General features: G+C 53.9%; 1 protein-coding gene across 8 annotated transcripts in view; it reads right to left on the bottom strand.

Annotated features, from left to right (window-relative positions):
• Positions 1–5358: 5358 nt before the first annotated feature.
• The window catches only part of EXOC6B (exocyst complex component 6B), a 271080-nt gene continuing 260238 nt past the window's right edge, over positions 5359–16200 (bottom strand). For 4 of the 8 annotated variants that reach the window (XM_048303538.1, XM_048303541.1, XM_048303543.1 and 1 more), the window contains 3 exons: positions 15579–15691; positions 12063–12074; positions 5359–9371 (listed from right to left, as the gene is read on the bottom strand). In XM_048303538.1, coding sequence (XP_048159495.1) covers positions 9245–9371; positions 12063–12074; positions 15579–15691 — 252 coding nt within the window. In that variant the 3' untranslated portion in view covers positions 5359–9244. Of the gene's footprint in view, positions 9372–12062; positions 12075–15204; positions 15351–15578; positions 15692–16200 lie in introns of all 8 variants that reach the window. The other 4 variants (XM_048303539.1, XM_048303542.1, XM_048303545.1 and 1 more) reach the window with 2 other exon arrangements.

Genomic DNA, 16200 nt, shown 5'->3' with positions numbered 1-16200 from the left:
TAACCCCACAAGGCCAGTCCTGACATATTCCCTGCTCCGTGTCCAACCCCGGGATGGGTTTCCAACGAAACCAGCGGAGGATGAGTCACGGAATTCGGGTTTGGGTTGGAAAGGATCTGAAAGATCTTCTCATCCCAAGCCTCCTTGCAGCACCTGGGAGCCAGACCCCAGCCAGATCCTATCGACCCCTGCCTGTCCCCACAGGCCCCAGGCTGGTCTGGCCTCCTGCAGACAGAGCTCCCAAACCGCTCCCGAATCCAGGGAACACCGGAGCCGGGCGGGAGAGCTGCGACTCCGCCGCTCCTGGGGCCTGGATGGGCGGGATCGTGCCCAGGATTGTTTGTTCCTGGGGATCTTCTGCCTGTGTTGGTGGCCACCGTGGAGCTTTGATGCCAGAGTGTCCAGGAGATGACCTTGAAATCCACGTGTGCCCAGCATTCCTTTAGGGATGAGCCGCGTCTGCATCCCTTGTGTCTGGAGCTGCCTTTTCCCAAGCAATCAACCACGGAATCATGGAATTTTTGGGGATGGAAGGGATCTTAAATCCCATCCCATTCCACCCCCTGCCATGGGCAGGGACACCTCCCACTATCCCAGGGTGCTCCAAGCCCCGTCCGGCCTGGCCTTGGGCACTGCCAGGGATGTTGGAGATGGATGAGGCGAGTCCAGGCCCTTGGAAACAAAAGGGGCTTGGAGCAACCTGGGATGGGGGAAGCTGTCCCTGCCAGGGGCTTTGGGATGAGCTGGGCTTCAAGGTTCTTTCCAACCCAAACCATTCCATGCTTCCATGAAGATATTAAAGGTGGATTTTTCACTGCTGGCTGGCTGCAGCCACCCTTCCCCCTGGGAATTCCTGTGCTTCCCACAGCTGGGAATGCTGCCGAGATCCCTCCATCCACCACCCGCCCCGAGATGAACCTTCTCCCTCAGCCGAGCCATGGAGAATCCAATGGGATCCAAACTCCAGGTGCCAGGACACATGGATCACCTCACCAGCCCGCAGCTGGGCACGGGGGTTGGCCCATCGAGCACCAACATTCCCAATCAATCCCACCAAGGATTGAATTCCTCACTGGAGTTTTGCATCCCTCAAGCCATTGCCTATCCATAGAAAGGAGGATTCCTTGGAGCAGGATCTCTCTGAGCAGGGAATGGGGTGGGGTTGGGCATCACGGACACCCAGGGAATGCTCAGCTCAGGTTCTTGGATCATGCTCTGCCCCAAAATCCCACTTTTCCGGCCTGTCCCTACATCCTGCCCTCAGAGCAGACGGATTTAAGGGGACTTATCCCAGACTTATCCCAGTCTGTTCCCAGAAAGAGGCACTGGAGAGGTTTCAGAGCCCAGGCTGCGATGCCAGGGCCAGAAGCAAGGAAATTTCCACCGAGGAAATTCCAGCTGGGAATTTCCACCTCCAACAGCCACACTTCCAATCCAGGGGCACCAAGTCAGCCGCTGCTCAGGCTCTTCCCACAACTTTCTGCTGCCTCCTATCCCAGTGGAGCCAAGGGCAGGAAAAGACCGGGATAAAGTTCTCTCACATCTCAATCCCGGGGAGCCTCAGCCAGGATTTTCCTCTCTCCAGCCCATGGGGGTGTCTGATTCCCACCAAAAGCCAATCTGGGCGACAGATCTGAGGTTCCCATGATCACTCCCTATGAAGTGAACCCCACTGCCTCAGAAAGCCCCAAAGCTGTGCCCCTGCAAGGAAAAATCCCGGCTTCACGCGGGCTTGGGAATGCTGAGGGAGGAGCAGCCATTCCTTGGCAGAGGCTCCATCCCTCTGAGTGGGCAATATTAAGGATATTCACCCAAAAGTCAATTTTCCCCTTTTCTGTGGGTTCCTCCTGGTCTGAATCACGATCCTGTGGAGAAGGGGAAGAGCCAGAGGCAGGGAAAGAGGGAAGACCTGTCCCAACAGGACAGCCTGGAGGCTGCTGCCCGTCCTTCATCGGACGGACGGGAACAGGAACGCGCCTGGAGATCCAGTCACACCCCGGGCCCTGCCCTGGAAAACCCATGGCTTGGGCTTGGAAGAGCCTGGTGGCGCCGAGGGAAAGGTCAGAGCCGAGGAGTTGAGGAGGATCTGAGGAGGAGAGGAGCCAAACGGGGTTTTGGCACAGGGAAACATTCCCAGAGGAGCAGACGGTGGTGGTGGGATGGGGATGGAGCACCCCGAGCTCTGCACAGCCCGAGGCCAAAGAGAGGGAAAAGAGAAGTCCCGGCTCTCCCCAGGAGCTCGCAGCAGCTGCCTGGCCCCTCAGGATGGAGGACAAACAGGACCACGCTCCTGCCGTGGCAGCAACAAGTGCCCGGGGCCGCCAGGGGAGGAGAAACGAGGTGCCACCGCTTGGCCGAGACCCGCGAGGGAGCGGAGGAGCGGCTCGGAGCCCCTCGGAGCTGGAGCCGACATCTGCAGCCGGTGGCTAATGAATACAAACGAGCGCCCCGTGCCCCGCCGGGGGGTCTTTAACACTTCACACGTCCCGGTGACAGTGAGCGATGGTCCCCGCAGGCAGCTCCGCGTCCCGGGGCAGCGCCTCCGTCCCGGGAGATGAATGAGCGCCCGGCAGACGCGGCACCGCCGTCATTTGTCATTCCTGAACCTTTCGGGGAGCAAATCCCATTTGGCCGCCACCAGCGCGGGCTCGGAACCTGCGCTGGGCCCCGCTGGGTCAGGGAGGGGCGGCGGTGATGGATGCCTTCTCCCGGCTAATCGCATCCAGGGCCGGGCAGATATGGATGGGCTCCCGCCTTTGATCCATGGCGCTCGGGAGCGCTCATCCAATTAGTGGCCCACGGAATGCAATTAGCGCGGCTGGAAGCACGTGGGGCGCGGGATGGAGGGGCTCTCCGGCAGGAATGCGGCCCATTCCCACCTGGGATGCACCGGGAAACGCTGGGGAGGGAAGGAGGAGAAGTCCTGTTTATCCCGAGCAGTCCCATCCTGATTTTGCCCCCACCACCCTCACCTTCGGTGCCACCCGGCTGGACCATCCTCACCCTCTCCCGGCATTCCCGTGAGCCAGTTTCCCATCCCGGATCCGGCTGCTCCACCTCCCGTGCCCGCATTTCTCACCCTGCACCTCATGGATCCCCTCCAGCCTCCCCGCCTTATCTCCCTCCTTATCACAAGCCGCGCTATCTCCGATCTGCTCCCACAGCCTCCTTCACCTGCGCTCTGCGGGCAAGTGGTGACAGCTGGCCCTTATCAGCTTCCTGCTGCCACCTTTCCCTCAGACTCCTCACTCCTGGGAACTTCGGTGCTCCCGCTCCAGCATCCACCTGCCCCCTCCTTCCCGGCTCCCGGGGCTGGCAGGTTCATTGCAGGAGTTTTTGGAGCCATGGCAGAAGAAATCATGGAATCACAGAATGAAGTCCATCCCGTCCCACCCCATCCATGGGCAGGGACACCTCCCACCATCCCAGCTGGATCCAAGCCCCAGTGTCCAGCCTGGCCTTGGGCACTGCCAGGGATCCAGGGGCAGCCCCAGCTGCTCTGGCAATTCCAGCCCAGCCAGGAATTCCTTCCCAAGATCCCACCTGATCCATGGGACACGATGGGAAAGCAACCCCACGGGCATCTCCCGGTCCCAAACCTTCTCCTGCCCCGTTCCTGGGGCTCCCGGGAGGAGGCAAATCCCATGGAGTCAGACTCACCCGACAGCTCTGCTTCCCTGCAGCCTCAGCCGATCCCATCAGGAAGGAGGTGAGGAGGTGAACCGAGGTGAGGGCAAGAAGGGACAGAGACAGCAGGAAACGAACGCTCGGGAGCAGCTGCTGGAAAATGTTTGTCTCACCTGGCTCGGAAAAAATCAGGAGGAAAGAGAAAGCTCCCTGCTTGGGGCGGCTTGTGGGGTGCTTGGGGTGTCCTGGGCAGGGCCAGGAGCTGGACTGGGTGGTCCCTGTCCAACCAGGATATTCCGTGATTCTGTGATTTGATGAAAACCGGGCTGGCAACGCATCCCGGGGCGGGAATGACGGCTCGGTGCCGGGCTGGGGGTGTCCCGAGGACACGAGGGGGGACAGCGCTGGTAGCCGAGCCGGATGAGGGACCTCGGGGAGCCACAGGGCCCTGGGGAGGTTTGACCCCGCTCCGGGCACTGATTTAGGGCCTGGCCACACCGAGGGTGACATCGGGGCCACTGCAGCATCCCAAATCCCTGCCCCAAAAGCCACCCGTGCTGCACTCCCTGATCCGGGAAGGTTTGAGATCCACTGGTCCAGGATGATCCCAGATCCACTGGTCCAGGGCGATCCGAGATCCCTTCCCACCATCTCCCACCGGGCTCCCACGGCACCGGCCACATCCCACCCCAATGCAGGACATCTCCATCTCCCACCTGGAGCACACCCGGAGCATCCAGGTTGCTCCTGGCACGGCCCAGCTCCCAAAATCCACCCGGAGAAGGGGATGGGGTAACACACAGCTCCTTAACCCAGGAACTGGGGGGTTTCCTGGAATTTTAGGTCCTCCCTGGAGCTGCTGTGGAGGAGATGGAATTTTCCCTTTGCTCCATGGTGGCCATTACCAGGAAACACCAGGAATATCCTGGTTAAATCCGGGGGGTCCCCACCCTCCTCCTTCCCTCTCTTGTGGGGAAAGGCCCCTGGAGAGGTGGAGTCACCAACAGCTCCAGGGAATGTTTTCCTTCCCACTGCTCCAAATCAACACCTGGGAATCCCTGCCCCAGCATCTGCCAGAAACCAGAAGGGATAAACAGCTTAAAAATGGGATTTAGAGAAACTCGTGGAGTACAATCCAGGATTCTTTGCTATCCCAGCCCACGGGTATTCCCTAAATCCTTCATCCTCCACAAAACCCACATCATCTGCCTGAGCCCTTCCGTGGAACCTCCCCATCGCCCTTCCCAGGGGGGGCAGGACCCCCAAATTCCCCCCATCCCGGTGTTCCCAGCAGCTCCAGGATCCTGGAATGGTTTGGGTGGGAAGGAACCTTAAATCCCACCCCATCCATGGGCAGGGACACCTCCCACCGTCCCAGCTGGATCCAAGCCCCAGTGTCCAGCCTGGCCTTGGGCACTGCCAGGGATCCAGGGGCAGCCCCAGCTGCTCTGGCAACTCCAGCCCAGCCCCTCCCCACCCTCCCAGGGAGGAATTTTTTGATAGAAACCAATTAAAATCCCCCCAAATTTGGTCAAAACTTGGCTTCCGCTCAGGGCAATGAGGGAGGGTGGGATCCAACGCCCATCCAGGGATTTTCTTCCCCTCGGATCCCCCACAAATCCGGCTGTGTCCAGCAGCCAGGTGTCCAAAGGAGATGTCGGATTTTATCACTGATGGGATTTAGGGGTCGGGTTTTTCCACAGGGATGCACAGAGCCGCGGGAGGCATTAATGAAACAGTTAAATGCTGTATTTGTTTAATTGGAATTACACCAGGATAAATGTCCAACATGCTAATTTCTAACAGAACAGAACCTGTAAACCATGCAGTCCTTTCTCCGACCGTTCCAGCTCTTTTTCCTCTCGGAATCAGTAGCTCTGCTAGTGAGTTTTAAGGAAAAAAAAAAACAACAAAATTCCCTTTAAAGTTAAACCTAATTGCTAAATTTCCCCCTTATTGTGCAACGACTTGTGCAAAAAAAGCTGTTTTCACCACCTCAGTTCCCAAAATCAGGTCCTTCCGCCCCAAAATGAATGGGAAAAGGCAACCCCAGCAGCCGGTGGACAGGGAGGGACGGGATGGGACGTGGGATGGGATATGGGATGGGAGTGTGGGGGGTTTTCCTGGCGAAACAAAATCCGAGGGATGAGCCAAGGCAGGGAGCAGCTGGGCACTGTCAGGGTTCCAGAATGAGCTGCCCATGGAATTTTTGGGGAGCTGCAGGTGGGGATGGATCCCAACTCCGGGAAAAGCTTCCCAAACCCAGCCCTGGGGGCAAGAGAGGGGCTGGAGATTGGAGCAGCAGCTTTGGGGTGAAGCAAAGCCCCCCCTGAGCTCCCCCCCCTCCACCCCGGCGCTTTTGGGGTGAATCCCGGCCAATCCCGGTGCGCTGGGGTCGCTTCCCTCCGATCCACAGCGTTCCCAGTGCATCCTGCACCACTGGGGATGGGATTTATGGGAGTTGTGCTCCCTGGGAGCTGCCAGCAGTGGGATAAACACGGAATCGTGCTGGGGGGGATACGAGGGCTCTCCAGACCCCATGGAATTGTAGGAAAACCGGGACAGAGATCCCAAAAGCCCCAGGGGTGAGACACAAATCCAACCGGAGCGTGGGACGGTGTTCGGATGCTCCAAACCCTTCCATGATCCACAAAAGCACCAAACCCGACCCAGAAGTAACGGGAAAAACCCGATGGAGGCAGGGAACACCCAAGGGGGAGGAATCTCTGCCTGGGATTTGGATTCCGGTTGGAATTTGATCCCAAAACTTCAGCACGAGGGATGTGAGAGCAGCAGTGGCCCTGGCTCCACCCCAGCACCTTCCAAGGAATTTGGGGCCACCATGACCCTTCCCACAGCTCCTGCCCAAAATTCCACCTTCTCCAATTTGGGAGAAAACAACCCCAAACCAGCACCATCCCAACTCCTGCCATCCCCATCCGAGCGGGAGTTGGGATTGGATATGGAACAAAGTGCAAAAATCACTGGGAGCATCCGGCTCCAGCCTCAGGAATACCCAAAAATCCCAGGAGAACTCCTCCTTCCCTACAGAAAGGGCTCCTACAGAACACCCTACGGATGGCTTGGGCTGCGCATTCCCACTCTGGACACCCCATACAGGGTTATTCCCAACTCCTGGAATGCCTGAAGATGATGAAGAAGGAAAGAAGCTTCTCGGGAAGCCAAATCTGTCTTTTTTTTTTTTTTGGTGTTAATATGATTTTTCTTCCCACTGGAAGCTGGAAAATATTTGCTGGACCCTGGAAAAATGACAGGATAATCCAATTTTCTTTAAAAAAAAAAAACCCAGCCCCACTAAGGAATGTTCAGTGGATGTGGAGCGAGGTGTTAGAGCAGCGTTATTTATTTTGGGGAGTTGGAAATCTCGGATTCGGGTCCTGCCCCTGTTTCCCACATCCCCCCCCCCCTTTAAATTCCCAGCGGCGACTTTTCCCTCCTAAGCACTTCCATCCGTGTCGGAGGACACCCATCATTAGGAAGAGACTGGGAGGGGGTTTGGGATGTCTTCCAGGGGCTTTTTGGGCAATCTGTTTAAAAGATTCGTTTTATTTGGAAGGGATGGAGCCGCATCTCTCCGAACAAAAAGTTAATTGGGACCAGAGTCCCAAAATCCCATTTTTCATCCCGGGCTCTGACTTGCGGTTCCGGCTCTTGACCTCCCGAGATCAGGAACTCCCTGAAGCTCTCCCTTGGCTGGATTTGACTTTCCCAGCAGCAAATCCCGAGCGCCAGGAGCCGGTTTGGGGGATCCCGATCCTGGCCTCTCCAAGAAGAGCCTGAAGGAGCGAGGAAACCCTTCCCAGGTCGCTGCTCTTGGGATTACAGCTCAGGGAGACGGGAAGGGGAGCCCAGCGTGGATTTGGGAAGGGTGGGAGCTGCCTGGAGCACCTGAAATGAGGCCTTGCCTCGGCTCTGTGGAGGATTTTATTGGGAATACCTCATGGAGTGAAAAGTGGAATTTCAGGATGGCAGCACAAAATCCCTTCCCTGTGTCCCGGGGTTTCTCCTCCTTCTCCCTTCATCCCACTCCCGGAATTCCCATCCCTTGTCCCTCTGGGTCATGTCCAGAGGTGTCTCCAAAGCCGATCCCTTTCTGGCCACACTGACTCCAACCTTCCTTCACCTGCTGCTGTTCCCTTCATTCCTCTTCCATATCCCTCAAAGAGGAGCTCACAAGGGATTCACCTCCCGTCCCCCTCCAAAACCAAAGGAATTTTACATTTTCCCTCTTATTAATGAAAAGAATCCCTTGGTCCCTGCAGCTGGAGATGGCCGGCACGGGCCAAGGGCTCCAGGGGGTCATTCCCGACCGCGTTCCTGTTTAATTTTGGGATGGAGCCACACGAACCTTCTCCAAATGGAAACCAAGGAACAAGGAGGGAAGGGCAAACCTCATTCCCTCGGTGCATCCAGAGGGTCGGGAATGGGCACAGGAGCAGCACTTCCAGGGCTGCGACAACCACCGGGGAGATCAGAATTCCCCTCAAGCGTTTGGGAATGCGGCTGGATAATGCCGGGAATTAGAGCCAGACGGGTTAACGAGATGAGGAGGGCGAAAATCCCCCTCTGGAACCTGAATCCTGGGATTAAATCCCGGTGGTGGCGTTTCCCTCCTCCCCAAAACTGCCTGGTTTGAGCAGAGGATCTCTGGGCATCTTTGGGACAGTGGGAATTTTGTCCACAGGCACTTTGGAGCAGCGCTGCTCCCTGGGGAATCTCCCACTGCCTCCAGGAGATTCCCACCGGCCCAGCTCCAACCAGGGCGACCGAGAGAAGATTTCCCCACGGAACCATCAGGAGGAGAGGGAAAATGGGACACCAGCATGGAAAAGAGAGGAAAAAAATCCCCTCCTGGACACCAGGAGACCTCAGTGTGCCCTCCCCCCATTCCCGCTCCTCCATCCATGGATGTGTCCAGCAGCATCCCAGCCCCGGAGCGGTGCCACAGGACACATTCCCAGTTTATCCTTTTGGCTCTCCCTTCCCAAATCTGATCAAGGAGGCAGCTCCAAACCCTTCTCCATGATCCCAACCCCCTGGCAGGTCCCGGAGTGGAGCTCAGGGGTGGTTACGGACACACAGGAAAGGGTCACGATTCCAGGGATTTGCAGCCTAACACGGAAATCAGCCCACGGAGCGGGAAAAGAGGAGAAAAAACCCTGGGAAATCCCTTTTTCCTACCTAAATCCAAACCACAGGACACACTCAGGGTGACCCCCTTCCCCCTGCCCAGGAGAAGAACCCAAACCCATGGCTCTTCCCAGATTCTTGTGTTTTCCAAAGGAATAAATTAACAGAAGGAAGGCAGGACGATCCCTTCAATTTGGCTTCGACAAAAAAAAAAAAACAACCCCAGTCTGGGTGTGGACTTCTCTCCCAGGCTCCAAGAATTCCCATCACTCTCTAAACCCCTGAAAATAGGAGTTGATCCAGGAGACTCCTGCCACCACCTCTTTTCCTGGGACCGTTCCACCGGGAGCGTTTTGCCGTCGGGGGGAGGCTCCGCCGAGACTTTCCGGGTGAATAAAAAAATACAAATCTGCTCTCGGAGCGAGATTCCCGAGGGCCAGGCTGCGGGAAGGGGATCCCGAGTCCCTCAGGAGTGGTGGCTGTTGATGAGGCCGCGCAGCTGCTTGGCCACGGTGTCGATCAACTTCTGCTTGTCCCGCTCGTTTTTCCGGAATTGGGCGAAAACGTTGTTTTTCCTGCTGGTGTCCCGCATCCTGCACGGAGCACAGAGAGGTTATGGAGCAGGGATTGGGGGTGTCCAGCGCTCAGAGAGGAGGATGTGGAATTTCAAGGATCTACACCAATTTTTGGGGCGTTTTTCAGGCTTTGAACCCCTCCGATCCCAATCGACGCCGCTTTGGGGTCTCTCCCTAATTCCCAAATGCAGGAAATCCTAAATCCTCCCCCTTCCAAGCAGGGATTTCTCCGTCCCCATGTCACCTTCTGCAGCGGTGATGGAATTTGAGGAGGAAATTTAAAAATCAGCCCGGAATCCACAGAATTACGGGGTTTTGTTGAAAACGGTGCCTCGTGCGCACGAGACGCAGCTGGGAAGGTCTGGAGTTGTGAATTTTAAACATTACAAAATATTCCCGGGAATCTGGGCATGTTTGGGTTGGAAGGGACCTTAAATCCCATCCATTTCCAGCCCCGTGCTGTGGGCAGGGACACCGTCTGCCATCCCGTTTTTCCCAACAAATATAATATATAAATCGTATCCATAGAGATCATTTCCATTAAATGGAACACGGGATAATTTCCATCCCGGGAAGGAACCCAGCTGTTTGGAAGGAGGTCTCCATAAATCCAGAGCCCAGCAGAGCAGGAGGTGGGAGGGGACCCCACATGCAAAGCTGGCAGAGGGGGGTTTCATGCACTCCTGCATTCTCAGATCCGTATTTTGGGGGGGAAGACGGCTTGGGATATGCTCCAAGGGTGCTGGGAAGGGAAAAAATCCCACCAGGATCAACCTTCCCGCAGCTCCTGAAGGCACAACCTCCCAAAATCCAACCTGCAGGGGCTCAGCTCTCCCAAATGATCCCAGTTTGTAAATGACTTTCCGGGTAAATCAGATCTGGCAGAGGCTGAGGGCTTTGGATGCATCCCATAATCCCAGGTTTTGGCTTTGGGGACCTAAATGAAGCTTTGAAGTGCCAGGGACACGGCGCTGATAATCCCTGGGAAGCTGGCACTGGACCATCCCGAGGCTCTGGAGTCAACTGAGCACAACCCAAACCTCTGCAAACTTATTGGACACAATCAAAAATTCCAAGCTTTTCCAGGCTCCAGCCCCTCTAGAAAGAGCCACGGGGAATCTGAAATGTTCCCAAAAAACACCCAGCTCGGAACTGGAATCTGGGATAACAACTTCATCCCAAAGGGGAATTGACTGGAGTTACCAGTGCCCAGAGACTCGGGATCTCCCAACAGGAACAGGAGAGCTTGGAGCACTTCCAGCCACCAAAATTGGGATTTTTTTTGGTTTTCCCTATTTTTCAGCTGGAGCAGGTTGGCAGCTGCTCCTCCAGGAGAACCAGGGAGCGACTGTGCCAATGGGAAGTGGAGTTTGGAGTCGCCCAGGTCTTGCTATCATGGATTTTGGGATAAACAGCTCCAAACAGCTCCAGGAGATCTCCAAGCCCTTCCCCAGGAGAGCTGGGAGCTCTCCCAGTTTCCAGAGGTACATCAGAAGTGCTGGAAGTCACCCTGTACCTTTGGAAAGCTCTTCCTGTCCCTCTCCAGCCCTTCCACACACCGGGAATTTAGAGCAGAACCTCCCCTGCCCTAAGAGCTTTTCCATCTCCCATCCCGTGGGACCTGCTCGGGTCCATGGAATATTTTGGGAGCAAGGCACATTCCGTGCAAGAAAACAACTTGGGGTGTGTTTGGATGATTGGGGAGGAGCGGGATGGATAAACCTCCGGATCAGGATGGCAAGGGATTGCAGCTGGAGCCCTGATCCCACAAAAAACCCGCAGGGTTTTTTGTGGGATCAGGGCTCCAGCTGCAATCCCTGGTGAAGTCTGGAAGCATCTGGGAGCTGCTGGCATCTCCAGACACATCATGAAGGTGCAAGAACTCAGCTGTTAATTATTCTTCATTAATTAAGTTGCCTACAGGACTCAAAATCCTGCAGGATTCGGGTTGGGCTGTGCAGCTCCCCAGTTTCATTTCTCCGAGCAGAGCCTTGGGATAACTGGGAACACCATTAACAAACCCACAGAGGTAAAGTCTGGGAAGGACGGGAGCTGCTGGGATCTCCAGACGCCATGTGAAGGTGCAAGCGCTGAGCTATTAAATATTATTAATTAAACAAGTTGCCTCCAGGACTCAAAATCCTGCAGGATTCGGGTTGGGCTGTGCAGATCCACAGGTTTTTTTTTTCCCTGAGCAGAGCCTCGGGATAACTGGGAGCACCACAGAGGTAAGGCCTGGTAAAGTCTGGGAGCATCTGGAATCTCCAGACACCACGTGAAGGTGGAAGCTATTAAATACCATCCACGAATTCAGCTACAGGACAGAAAATCCTGCAGGATTCGGGTTGGGCTGTGCAGCTCCCCGGTTTCACTTCTCCGAGCGCAGCCTTGGGATAAGCGAGGGCTTGGAAGCCGGTCCCAGGATTAGGAGTGAAAGGAAGGGAAAGGAGAGCTCGGCACTGTCCCCACCCCTGTCAACAAACACCACCTCGGAGAGAGCCGAGCTTTGTTTCAATTAATCCGGGAGGGGAAAAAAGCAGCGGGGTAAAAGCTCCTCTTTTAGCTCTAATTAGTGCATTTGGGAGGATCGGGTTCCGCAGGGCCCCGCTCCAGAGGCACTTTGCCTTTCCAGCGTTTCGGGCTCCATTGAAACCAGACAATCGAGGCCCTGCGAGGTGAGGGTGAAAGCCCGAGCGAGCACATACTTACACCCGGGATATCCTGGGAGAGAGGGGTGATAAGGGAGAGAGATAAGGAGGAGAACAGGTTACAGACTGAAGCGGCCCCGGCGGAATTCCCGGCGGGATGGGAGCGCTGGAGGCAGCGGATGTGCTGCCTGGGGTGAGGAGCCTCGGGAGAGCTCGTGGGGGGTGGGCAGAGACCCCTCAGAGGGGCTGGGATGAGGGCAGAGCCTCCGGAGCGCGTGGATGGAGCCACAGGGATGCGGGATGTGCCAGAGCCAGCCCAGGGATTGCCTCCGGAAATCCGTGGAGATTGTCCTGCAGATTCCTTCTCACATGGACTTGGAGGGACAGGAGGCAGGGAATGGCTTCCCAATGGGAAAGGGGAGCTTGGGCTGGGATGTTGGGAAGGAATTGCTGGCTGGGAGGGTGGGGAGGGGCTGGGCTGGAATTGCCAGAGCAGCTGGGGCTGCCCCTGGATCCCTGGGAATGTCCAAGGCCAGGCTGGACACTGGGGCTTGGATCCACCTGGGATAGTGGGAGGTGTCCCTGCCCATGGATGGGGTGGGATGGGATGATCCCTAAGGTTCCTTCCAACCCAAACCATTCCAGGATTTTATGACTTTATGAAATGAGCCAGGCTGGGGTTTGGTGATGTTTTACCACCACCGAGTGTGGAGCTGCTCTCCTGCTGTCCCACCTCCTTCCCAGCCTCCTCAATCCCCTGCCTCTTCCAGCTGCTGCATGGCCAAGATCCCAGATTTTTGACGAGTTTGGATTTTCTTTCTTTATAATTTTCCTGATAGCTCTGAATAAACCTCTCAATTTTTTATCTTGGATGTGTTGGGTCACGAATTCACTGTGGATCACGGAGCTATTCCAGTTGGAAAAACCCTCCAAGGTCACCGAATCCAACCATCCCCCAGCCTTTCCACATCCACCCCTGACCCATGGCCGTGAATAACCCAGGGATAACACAACCCATAAAATCCCAGCAGGAAAATAATGCCACGAGGTGTAAAGCTGCTTTACACCACGTTTGGTCCCCGTGTCCCCCACTGGTGCCCTCTGGACATCCTGAGGTGCTGTGAGATCCGTTCTGTTCCTCTGCTGGACAGGAGCCGGAGGTTCCCTGGACCACGGATGACACCAGGTGACCACCTGGCCCTCTCTGCACCACAGAGGCAACCCCGAAGCTCCCAAACACCCCAAGGTCGCTCACAGAACCAGAGATTCAGAGCATAATTCAGGCTGGAAGGGACCTTTAATGCCCACCCAGTGCCGCCCCCTGCCAGGGACACCTTCCACTGTCCCAGGTGGCTCCAAGCCCCGTCCAGCCTGGTCTTGGGCACTTCCTGGGATGTAGCTGGGTTTGGTTGGATTAACCATGGAATCAGACCATGAGGAGCAGTTTGAGTTGGGTTTGGGGTCTCCCTCTTTCTCCTCAAGGAGCAGGTGACGAGTTTAGAGTTGGGGCCGCACTTCCAGAGGAACATTCAATGGCTCTGGATCCCTGGAAGCGTCCCAGGCCAGGCTGGACACTGGGGCTGGGAGCAGCCTGGGACAGTGGGAGGTGTCCCTGCCCATGGAGCTGGATGCGCTTTAAGGTCCCTTCCCACCCAAACCATTCCATGAGGATTCCCTCCTGCCCGCTCCTCCGTGCAGGACTCAGCACCGCAGGAGCCGCTCGGAAAACGATAAATCCCCAAGTTTTGGCTCGTTCTCTGTCCCACCAGCTGGAAAACGAGCCGGGAGGTCCGTTGGGAGCCAGGGGGCAAGAGCAGAGTGGATCCTTCCCAAGGCAGCTTGGAGCTCTACCAGGGGACATCATCTGGGAGACCCACCACGGGCAGGCCGGGCGGCGCTTCCCTCCCTCCGGCGCGCCGGCAGGCACGGCAAAGCCGCGGCGTTCCCGCCTCGCTGCTGGCCCGCAGGACTGGCACAAGCCCGGGAGCCACCCCGGAGCCCCGCGGAGCGTCCGGGCGCTGTTCCCGGCACGGCTCCGGGATCTGGGCCGGAGCTGTGCAGAGCATACGAACTACGGCCCTCAAAGGAGGGATTCAGCCCCAGCGGGGAGCTCGTCCTCGCTGAGGGCACCCAGAGACACCTCCTGAGCCCACAGGGCTTGGGAATCTCGGGGCGGCCGACGGGACGGAGGTGGAAGAAACAGGAAGAGAATTGAATAGAACTAGAAATATAGAAACAGAAATAAAAATATAGAACTAGAAATAAAAATATAGAAATAGAAATAAAAATATAAAAATAGAAATAAAAATATAGAACTAGAAATAAAAATATAGAAACAGAAATAAAAATATAGAACTAGAAATAAAAATATAGAACTAGAAATAAAAATATAAAAATAGAAATAAAAATATAGAAATAGAAATAAAAATATAGAACTAGAAATAAATCGAAACAAAAAGATAGAAGTAGAAATAAATAGAAATAGAAATAAAGAAATATAGAAATAAATAGAAATAAAAATACAGCAATAGAAATAAATAAAAGTAGAAATAAATAGAAATAGAAATAAATAGAAATAGAAATATAGAAATAAATAGAAATAGAAATATAGAAATGAATAGAAAAAAATATAGAAATAGAAATAAATCGAAACAAAAAGATAGAAGTAAGTAGAAACAAAAATACAGAAGTAGAAATAAATAGAAATAGAAATAAAGAAATATAGAAATAAATAGAAATAAAAATACAGCAATAGAAATAAATAAAAGTAGAAATAAATAGAAATATGTAGAAATAGAAAAAAATAGAAAAAATATAGAAATAGAAATAAATAGAAATAGAAATATAGAAATAAATAGAAAAATTATAGAAATAAATAGAAAAAATATAAAACCAGAAATAAATAGAAATAAAAATATAGAAATAAATAGAAACAAAAATATAGAAGTAGAAATAAATAAAAGTAGAAATAAAGAAATATAAAAATAAATAGAAATAAAAATACAGCAATAGAAATAAATAAAAATAGAAATACATAGAAATACAGAAGTAAATAGAAATAGAAATAAAAGCAGAAATAAATAGAAGTAAAAATACAGAAATACAGAAATAAATAAAATTAAAACTCAGAAATAAAACCAGAAATATAGAAATAAAAATAAATAGAAATAGAACGGAATAAAAGGGAATAGAAGGGAACCTACACCAACGTGGTCCAACTGCCCGACCCCTTCACAACCAGAAGTTGTTCGTGGCATTGCCCAAAAATTCGGGATGGCCACTCCTGCCTGCAGCCCAGCACACGGTGGAGGATTTTGGAGCTGGAGATTCACGTCTGCAGTGAAATGTTCTGGTAGGACAAGGCAAAGGCTGCTCAAGAGCCAATAAAAAGACGGACCCGCAGCCAAGCCATTGAATTTGGGTAATCTGGGACTCGGCTCCATGGGATAAAATGGGATTTTTCTATCTGAGCTCCCTCGGGCCACCCAGCGCTGGAGCCGCTGCTCACAAGGATGGAATGAGCTCCTAAAGCAAGATGGGAACGAAAATGATCCCGGGATTCGGGAGCTGCACTCACTTTTCCAGCAGGATGAGGGCTGTGGTGGGGTTCACACGAAGGTACTTGCACGTGGGTTGTCCATAGTCGGCCAAATACGTCGACCAATCCCACTGGATGAACAGATCCAAGAGCTGGAAAGGAAAAACAAACGGGACTGGAAAAAGCTGGAAAAGGGAGCAGGTGCTTCCCTAGAAGCCGACAGAGGCCCTGGGCAGGTGGTGGTATCAATAAAGAACCGTTTGCAGGCCTTATTGATTTGTTTAATATTATTCTGTTAAACACTTAATCATTAACCTGATTATACTGCACTATTAATTTAGGAATATTTAGCATTAATTAACACAGGGCTGTATTAATTCGGCCATTGAGCATTCCTGCTCTGTGATCCCTGTTTTTGGGGATTTGAGGTCTGAGGCGCCGCGGGGACGTGGGTGACAAACAAGCGCAGCGCCCTGACGCCCTCAGCTACGGCAGGAGGAAACTTTTGGGGTCAAAGTCACCACGAACTTCTTCTGTCCCCAAACAACCCCCAGCACCGCTCTGACCATCCCCCACGGAGTTCTCATCACCCTTGCTCCATCCCAACACCCTCCAAGTGCTTTGGAAGCGCCTCCAGCGCCCAGAGCTCCCCGAGGAGCTC

This window comes from Corvus hawaiiensis, chromosome 5 (genome assembly GCF_020740725.1).
Source record: "Corvus hawaiiensis isolate bCorHaw1 chromosome 5, bCorHaw1.pri.cur, whole genome shotgun sequence".
In the NCBI taxonomy this organism is placed as follows: Eukaryota; Metazoa; Chordata; class Aves; order Passeriformes; family Corvidae; genus Corvus; species Corvus hawaiiensis.
This window is presented reverse-complemented; position numbering and strand designations above follow the sequence as displayed.